Raw genomic sequence first — 10,059 nt, forward strand, 5'->3', positions numbered from 1 at the left:
TCGCTGCGTAGCGCCGCGTTTGCGCCGTGAGCGGCGGAGGGGTCGGCGACGTCATCGTCATCATCCCTACTGTCTATGACGACTCCCGTACTGTTCTAGTTGTCAAGCCTTTAACGAAAGCTAATTTCCACCAGATACTCCTAATGCACATATCCTCAGTGGAACGGTTGCCGATCACAACAACCGGTTCACCGCTGTTGGTCCGGACCAAAACATTCCAGTCGGTCTTCTTCGTGATTCCCCGCGAGAGAGATTGCCACGAGATGCATCAAATATTACTAAGACTTAGTCAACCAGGTAAGTGAACATGAAACATGGTACGGTATTCATTAGCCGGTAGGTTTTAATTATTTCAAGCTGGCTTGGTAGTTCTCTTATAAACTGTTAATAAGCTTGATCACTACTATTTGCACCAAATTTATCTCTCCCTCACTCGGAGGAGTCACTCACTGAAGCGAGAAAGAGCGCGAATACTCACGCGGCTGAGTAGGCTCTCTACTAAGAAGCAGTAGAAAATTTTCCATTAAAAAAAAAACAGAAAACAACTCCCGCATTACGGAATTCAATTTCATAATCATTCAAGTCACATGCAAAAAGACTGAGACTCAGGACAAGCATTCTTGGATCACACACACAAATGCTACTTCTACGCGGGGATCGAACCCGCGACACGTCGCGCTCACTGACCTCAACCACTCGGCTATCCGCGCAGTGTTATATTGAAACTACTTCTTTTAAATTTCAGTTCACATAGATGAACTTTACTGCTTCTTCTACAAGTCGACGCCGGACGACCTGCCAAAGTCAGCAGGTTGGAATTTCTTCGATATACAGACGGAGTACCAGAGGATGAACGTGCCCAATGACCAATGGGTCCTGTGTACTGCTAACAAAGATTACGAGGTAAGGAAAACTGTGATTTCGTAACTTCATTGAAAAAATATCTTTTGACGACTATTTATTTATTTAACATTGCGATCTCGTTTTGATCTCATTATTATATCTACTTGTAACTTATAAAACTTGTGGTATACCTTATTGTAAGTGGCTAAGTTCGGCTGTCTAAAAATCAATTTTCTGGCAAATATTATGCATTTATTATTTTTCTGGACTCCTAACAAATATTCTGATACACTTAATTCACAGTTTTTAAATTGTTTGTAGAGACTGCGACCCCAAAGTTTGTTTCGACATTTCCCCTCACTGTAGTCAGGAAAGTCAGAAGAAAGGCATGTAAAAGTGATGAAATATCCTATTTGCAGAATAAATGATTTCATTTAATTTCATTGATTTTCCAGCTATGCGACACATACCCCAGTGAGGTGTACGTTCCTGCGCGCGCGTCGACGGCCGTACTCCTGGGTAGTGCAAGCTTCAGGTCGCGCGGGCGTCTGCCAGTCCTCGCGTACCTGCATCACAACAAGGCTGCCATCGCCCGCTGCAGTCAGCCTCTCAGCGGCTTTTCCGCAAGGTAACATTGCCATGAAGCCCAGAACAGAGAATCGTGGAAGGATTTGGGCTAGCCCTTTGCCCAGCAGTAGGACACGTTGGGCTAGATAAAAAAAAACATTAAATCCTCTGACCGATAATAGATCCTTGGAATCAATGAGTAATTTGTTTAAATACTTCACAGCTTAAAGTACGTTTTGATAACAAGTACAAATGTATACTTATGGAACGTCTTCTGCTTTTCGTTCTTCGTTGTCCTTCGACTCAGCCTCGGCAAAAGTGGAGAACTCTTTGGATACGTTGCAGATGCAGAGCTGGTTGGAGAAGAGAGTAGTGAATTGATCTATGACAATGCTTGAAACCTTTCTTACCTGTTTCTATTGATGTATTATGGAAATTGATTGGCCATGTCCTAGGGCTCTCCTTCAAATATTTTATTTTACAACTAGAAGAGAGATACCACCTCTTAGAGAGGTGGTAGATGTTTCCATTATTTTTCTACCCTCATAATCTTAACTCGATCGCTTTGTGTACAGATGTATGGAGGATGAACAGATGCTCGATCTGATCAGGCGGGCGAACCCGAACTGCGGCTACATGTATGTGGTGGACACCAGGCCAAGGGTAAACACCAGTATCTAGTGTTGTAGGAATAGGTGGCTCTAGGAGAAATAGGGGTCTACCAGGATAGATATACTTCCCGCGGTCGGTGTATGAAGGTTTGCAACGCATTGCCATACACCGACACAAAAACGCGTATGACGCGATTCAGGTTTATCAGTAAAAGTCTGACACTACCCATTTCCTCCCCCGAGGGAGTGGGTGTCCATGAGGATTCCCCGTACTTCAATCACATATAGGGTACAGAAAAAGTTTATACATTAAGCGTGGGGTTGAATCTGTAAGACATGGAACTTAGTATAAATACCTCAAAACACTCTGTCGATGTGTCTCAGTTGATGTAATTTTTGTATAGATTGTTTTTTAATGCCATTTCCATAGAAAATAGTGGTCATTGACTAACAAATGGCAATGAATTATATATTATAATGTCTGTCGGTCACCGGTGACCCCGACGTTCCAACGTTTACAAAATCAAGCTGTTACTTCATAACAAACCCTTTTATATGTCGAGTAGGTAGATTATTCAGTGCAATTAATCTGATATGAATATGTTTCTTAGATCAATGCCATGGTGAACCGCGCAGCTGGCAAGGGTTACGAGAACGAAGCCTTCTATGAGAACATCAAGTTCCAGTTCATGGGCATCGGGAACATTCACGTCATGAGGAAGAGTCTGCAGAAGCTCGTAGAGAGTAAGTGAACAATATTTCAACTATAGTAAGGCCAACGAGACGAGATAAAGAATGTAAACAAATTTTCAGGGGTTCATAATATTTTTATTTGAATAAACTATTATAAAGTTCGAATTTTGACAAAAATGAAGGAATGAAATTGTTCACAACATGGCGGCCCAAACGTTGACAATTGCCGTACTGAGGATACCTCGACTCCAAATAGTGGAATCTAAAATCGTCAACCCGCAGTTACCTACTTGTCAAACTGTGCCAAAACGTTCCTAATACGGGACGACGCCTGTGCCCAGCTGTTGATGTAATCTTATGTTTATATAATAAATAATTATTGTATATAACATGTGTTGAATGTATTTTTCAGCTTGTGAACAGAATACTCCTACAATGTCGTCATTCCTGAACGGATTGGAATCTTCCGGTTGGCTCAAACATATTAAGTAAGTTAAGGTTTGTCCTAAGCTACCCTGTAAACGGATCAAAAAATGCCTGGATATTGATCAACTTTTTTTTTACTTTGAATTCCAAACTTTAATGTGACGAATATTTTTACTTTTTTATGCAAATCAAATGATATAGCAATCGGGCGATACTTTTCGTTGACTTATGTGACTTTGACTATAAATTATAATGAATCTGAACGGTTTAGAAATATCAAAATAGAATCTTCCTATACATTTTACACTTTTGCGAGCGCCATCCCGAAACAACCCTTCTTGCCGCCATTTTGTCATTTCGTTGCATGTTGAATGAATTGGAATATGAATAGAGACACCGCCTCGATCGTGCCTTATCAGAAATGAAATTATCCTATACATTTTAGGGCTGATTTTTCAATCGCCGGATAACTTTTATTCGACGAATATGTGTGATGTTTTGACAGGTTTTGTACAGCAAAACATGTCAAAGGGCCATATTTGTTGCTCAGATATAATATAATATTCCACAACTTTCACACAACGCCTTACCTTACCTCGGATAACTGATGATTGAAAAATCGGGCCTAAGCCTTCGTTGTCATTACCAGGTCCATTCTAGACACGTCGTGGTGGATCGCGAGCGCGCTGGAGAGCGGCGTGAGCGTGTGCGTGCACTGCAGCGACGGCTGGGACCGCACCGCGCAGGTCTGCTCGCTGGCCGCGCTCTGTCTCGAACCACACTACCGGACCATTAACGGCTACCAGGTAAATTGGGCCTTTCTTATAGAATAATAGACGCACCAGGCTGTATCTCATGATAAATTGATAGTTGAAATTTAATAAATGGTAATAAACCAGAGTAAGAAATTAATAGATTTAAAAAATCTAAATACCCACGTTTTTAAATGTACTCCATTAAAATTTTATCAGTCGCTCCAGCCGTTTGTATAGTTGTAAATTGCATTGTCATCAGGTTTGAAGCTAACCTGAAAATTTAATTTCAGCCTGCTAGCTTAGCGGGAAGTGCCTCAAAATTTAGTTGCAAAAATCCAACCGGAACGATTCACAAAGATACAAACTAGAAAGTGAGTGCATGATAACGTGAAAAAAATAAGGTTTTTCTCCATACAAGACATGCATTTTTCGGATGTCATTTGTATATTAGTAACAGTCGATATGGGTAGTCAGAAGGCAGCATTCAGGCAACTAGTTTTTCTAATTTCAATATACAAGGTTGTTTTTTTTATTACCAGGCATTGATTGAAAAGGACTGGCTATCGTTCGGTCACAAGTTCACTGCTCGTTGCGGGCACATCGCGTGCGACGGCCGCGAGAGGTCGCCTGTCTTCACGCAGCTACTGGATTGCACGTGGCAACTGCTGCGACAAAAACCAGAGGTAACAACTGAAGCTAGAACAAGGTAAAATAGTAAGGTGTCGTGGTGGCACGAGACGCAGGTTCGATCCCAACGCAGGCAAAGTACCAATGTGACTATTGCAAAGTTATAAGATCTTTCTTGATTTATCTAAGACACCACTGCAAAGGTGATAGAAAACATTGTGAGGAAATTTGGGTTCTAAATATTGGAATCTAAAATCGCCTGCAGTGAGCTAGCGTGGTGAATAGTGCTCAAAACTTTTCCTATACGGGATATGGCCTTTGGCCTAGCAGTAGGGCGTATAAAAACTGGTGTTATTATTTAGTTTATACCCAAGATTAGCACAGTTTTTATCCCTATTTTTTTTTTATTTATTTAATAATTTATGTACACACACAAGAGGTCTTAAAAGTAACATAACATAAATATAAATGATGTACAAGGGTACTGCTTATTTCTTAAGAAATCTCTGCCAGCAGACCCGCGAAAGGAGAAGTCGTCAATATTGGCAGTCATGGTGTGTGGCTCAATTAAACTAATAAATCAATTAACACTAATATATACTACACATAACTAAAAATATATTTTAATATATAGATATATATATGCATACATACATAGGTATAAATACTATATGTATATATATGTATATCCAAAATAAATCAGTCATGAGAGAGATAATATTTTATGTTCCCGTGGGATCATTTTTGATATAGAAATATTTGTACACTCAGCCAGCGAAATTGGTATCGTATTTGTAAGGTAATAGGTGCTTTTATCGAGTCCTGCCTCATATCAACAAGCAGATCAAAAATATTTAATTATAATAATTACTTTCAGGCGTTCCAGTTCAACGAACGTTTTCTGTTGACGCTCCACGATCACGCGCACGCTTGTCAATATGGCACGTTCATAGGCAACTGTGAGAAGGATAGGCGCGATCTACGGTATGCAAAACAGATTCACTAGAACTCAATGTCCATCAAATCAATTTATATGTAAATACATCACCCTTGTGCAAAAGTTATGCAAAAGCACGTCAGCTATTGCTATCATAGTTGCTTTTTTTAAACGTTTCCCGCATTAAGGAATTTATTCCGTGTCCACAAACGTTCAATTCGCATGCACATTTGTTTCATAGTACAGGATTGAAAGGCATAATTCAATAACGTAATTAATCAACGTTTTTTCACGTCTCTATTAATACTGTTCTTAATATTTAAACAGTATAAATATTAAGAGGTATTTACAAATTTCTAATAAAAGTTATTATGTATTTAAATTTCAAAAGCAACCAATTAAGTCCTTCAGTTAGATAAAAAAAAACCGACACACGGTATTTTTTCCTTTTTCTAAATTACAAAAAGTAGTTGATATTGGTAAAACTCCCCGTGACACAACAAGTGAATTCCTTAGTGTCGAAATCGATTATGGAAAAAATATATTTAAAAAAAAACTTCTGTCGCTGGGTGGACACGCATCTAATTTGTTGTGTTATTATTTTCTGTTTTATGTTTACAGATTGTCCGAACGCACATTTTCCTTATGGGGTTATATGGCGAGCCATCTAAATGAGTACAAGAATCCTCTCTACAACCCTAAGGCACATCCTGACGTCTTGAAGCCGGACCTTAGTGCTCAGAGTATCAGGTGCGTATTCTTTCACACAACAATAGCTGTTCCGAGGAACTCGTTATGACAAGGATGGTCCTCCGCGGACCAACCGCGTCAAGCGTAGCTTAACCTGTGATCGATTTACATATGCAGTTACAGCTTAGCCACGAGGTCCTTACTCGTCCTTCCTTGTTGGGTTATTAAATAAATAAATAAATAAATGCGGACAATATATACACATACATTGTTCTGAACCCAAAGTAAGTTGCAAAAGCACTTGTGTTATGGAATTCAGATACAACGAAGGTACAACAAAGACCCAGCCCAGAGACAATATTGAAATGTGAATTTTTACATTGACCCGACCGGGGATCGAACCCGGGACCTCCGGTCCTCCTTAGCGACACTTTGAAACCGGTGCGTACGCCACTCGACCACAGAGGTCGTCAGATAGATAAATGTATAATTATTATTGTAAAGCACTTTTTTTTAACAACTTTCACACAACGCCATCTGGTCTCAAACTAAGCAGAGCTTGTATCGTGAGAACTAGACAACTGATAAACATACTTATATACTACTACATACCTAATATAGATAAATGACACCCAGACATAGAACAAATGCTCGTGCTCATCACACAAATATTTGTCTTGGGTGAGAATCGAACCCACGACCTCCGGTATAGCAGTCAGGGTCACTAACCACTAGACCGACAGGCCCGTCACGCCAGTAGGTGTGTCCGTGTGTGACGTGTGCGTGTCCCAGGTTCTGGCGCGGCATGTACTGCCGCCACGAGAGCGGCGTGCACCCGCGCGAGCCGCTGTCAGACCTGCTGCCCGCCGCCGTCGACCACTGCTCCGCGCTGCAACACCACGTCAACTACCTCGCCAAGGTACTGGCTGCATACTAACTTACTATCGTTCCACCTATGTGTAATGGACTGGCCCAGCAAACAACGTTTTGTCGTAGTACAGAAGAAGAAATACAAAAAAAAACACTTGGGGAGATGAAAAATAGACGTCCGATTGTCAGACCTACCCAGTATGCACACAAAATTTCATTAAAATTGGGTAAGCCGTTTCGGATGAGTTCATTTTCATACCGTGACACGAGAATTTTGTTCATTAAAATAAAGGATTATAGACCTCGAAATTGTTGTTTAAAAATCACTACACTAACGAGTCTCGTCCCGTTGGCACCGTATTGCAACATCATCAAATATGCGAAATTACTAATGCAAATCCCGTACTATTCTAGAAAAATCATCCTTAAGCCGTTACCTTAGAGCTGTCTTTTCATTATTTTACTTTGTCCAAACTCACTCCCTTGCATTAAGTAACCTCATTTGTTCATATTTGCTTTTTTAGAGGATAACGACATTCAAGAATCTCCTGTCTGGGAAACGGTCAGAGAAGGGCAACGACACCGTGGTCAACTATCAGAATGGTAATGTTAACTCCGTCGAGATTGAAACCAAGACTGAAGCACTGCAGATTGATAACAAGTGAGTATTTATAATAGAATAAAAGTATAAATAAAAGTATAAATAAGTATTTAGAATAGAATAAAATATGTCTATTTGCTTAAAACATGTTATAAAAGGATGATACAGAGAAATCATGATGAGCATACATGTTTTTCTTAACAGTAAGCATGCAAATATTGTCATTATATAATCATTTGTAATCAAAGAAATCCTTAACACTATAGAAATTATTGATTGACAACCATTCATTTTAAAGTCACTAGGTATTTTGTCAAAAACTCGTATACACAAACAGATACAACTTTTACTATATTTGGTTAATCTTGGACACAAGCAAGCTTATGGGGATCACGCCGGGTGCTAGAACTCACATTACTTTCTTATGTGAGAAGTTCCTTGTGATTCCACACAAACATGCAAGTTTCGTAAATACAGAGAGACGGTTTCAATTTCAAATAATACAATGTGAGAATTGTTAACCTTAAAGGTCACAGCTCACTAGAGCCACCCGCCATCCACGTCGCACAGCGTCGCCTTGTGCGGTTAATGTTCTGGGTATGCGCTCATTACATGAACTCCGTCACCAGATCGCCTCAATCGTAAGCCATCCACGCGCGGACGTTAGGCGGATCCCTAAGTGACAACTCGTTGCTCGCATGTTTGCCTTGCGTGACTGTGTATTCTAGTTCCCGGCACGGATCTTGAGCGCTCGGCGGTAGAGTGGGGATCACTTTGCGCATCGTAAAATAAAACGCCAATCAATTGTGCGTACTCGTCGTCTTGAGGTGCATGCAACTGCAGCAAGCAATCACGAGTGACGGCTATGACATGATGCGCTGCCGGACAATCACTGCACTTAAGTACGCCCCGCGCCTCTCTTCATACCGCAAAAGGGTCCCAACAAATCACTACTGCGCAGGTAAAGGTCAGCGCTCAAGATCCGTGCTTGTAACTATACCACAGATTGACCGCGTGACGTTTATTGGTCATAACGCGGCGTCGACCCGTCGACCACCTGTCGACAACGAGTGGACGCCTCAGAGGCAGAGCAGGGTGTGGGGGCCTAGGTGGCTCTAATGAGCTGTGACCTTTAAACAGCCTTTGAACTTGCGAGTCCTGTCTAAACACGGCACTCGCCTTACCTACTAAGCTGCCGAGTTCGCTAACCTAGACCTTAAACTTGTACATTGTAGCGTCTTTGCGTATTAAATTACAAAGATTTGTGGCTAAAAGCTTCAATTGTACAAAATGAAAATACTATTCTCAGGTTAGAACTACGCCATAAACTGAAACATTAAATTTGGTGTCAGGCCACAATGACGTCTAGTTGGTTTCGAATGAACTGCTGAAACAAATATGACATGTTAATAAATCTGATTCTGCCTCCGACATAAATTGTAGGTACCGATAGCAGTGTTTAAAATCCTCCAGCTCCATAGAAATATGATCTCAACCGATTTCGGCCTTACGGTACGCGTACACTAAAACCGATTTTGTCGGCCGATGGCGGACAGAACTACTCGGACGGTCAACTGAATACACTGCAGACGATAACGGCCGTTGTCGGTGGAACTTATGAAGTCTGAACTGTAAAGAACTGTGAACAAGCTGGTAAAACTGACAAAAAATCCAAGCATGTTCGGACTCGTCAGTTGATCGTCCGTTTTCGGGCGTCATCGGACGACGTCGGTAGTAGCAGTGTATGCGCTCTCTTCCATTTACTTAGGTTTGATTTGATCGGCCGAGTTTGGCCGATGACGCCCGAGCATTCTTCGGCCGATGAGGGATTCGGTGTACGCGTACCGTTAGGTTCTGCCTATTGGGCATCCGGGCTTCGGTTGCCCTCTGGCGACTGCCATATCCAATTTTTACAATGAAAGTGCCACGTTCACTGCAAGTCAGCACCACTCCGACGTAATTGTAGCCAACCCACAGCGGAAGGAGTAATTTGATGATTTCCCATCCAAAGATAAACTAGGCTTATGAAAGAGGCTAAGTGAACTATATTTCTAGGTTGCTGTATGAGTCTGGCGGCACTCTCAGTGAACTGGAGTGCGCGAACCATGACCATCCACTCAAGGAGGTGACGAGCGCTCCCTCAAAACCAAACAATATTCCGCTTATTACAGAGGTATGTTCAATTCTTTTCTTTTGCCTTCTCCCTTTCCCTTTTCTCAAGCTATCCTAGGTCCGGCCTCGATAGCTTCTGCCTGCTGGTCTCGGTCTTCGTAGTCGCTTTAGTTTTCCATTATTGATTACATTATAAACGGATATGTTGCTGAGGACTTTGCTGCGCTGTTTCTTCGCTCGTAGCGAGCCTTTAGGTAACCACGAAGGGTGGGTATTAACGTGCTCCCCAATTTGTGATACTCATAAAGCCTAGTTTAAATGAATGAT

The 10,059-nt window shown here is 41.3% G+C and overlaps 1 protein-coding gene across 1 annotated transcript in view; it reads left to right on the top strand.

Moving 5' to 3' along the window:
* Positions 1–9,793, top strand: part of LOC113500002 (myotubularin-related protein 8) — a gene marked incomplete at its 3' end in the record, with an annotated part of 65,270 nt that extends 55,477 nt beyond the window's left edge. The window contains 13 exon segments of the mRNA XM_026880645.1: positions 135–297; positions 746–903; positions 1,299–1,471; positions 1,986–2,073; positions 2,633–2,765; positions 3,127–3,202; positions 3,790–3,946; positions 4,435–4,578; positions 5,400–5,506; positions 6,081–6,209; positions 6,942–7,068; positions 7,544–7,680; positions 9,676–9,793. Coding sequence (XP_026736446.1) covers positions 135–297; positions 746–903; positions 1,299–1,471; positions 1,986–2,073; positions 2,633–2,765; positions 3,127–3,202; positions 3,790–3,946; positions 4,435–4,578; positions 5,400–5,506; positions 6,081–6,209; positions 6,942–7,068; positions 7,544–7,680; positions 9,676–9,793 — 1,710 coding nt within the window.
* Between the last annotated feature and the right edge of the window lie 266 nt (positions 9,794–10,059).

This window comes from Trichoplusia ni, chromosome 13 (assembly GCF_003590095.1).
Source record: "Trichoplusia ni isolate ovarian cell line Hi5 chromosome 13, tn1, whole genome shotgun sequence".
Lineage (NCBI taxonomy): Eukaryota > Metazoa > Arthropoda > Insecta > Lepidoptera > Noctuidae > Trichoplusia > Trichoplusia ni.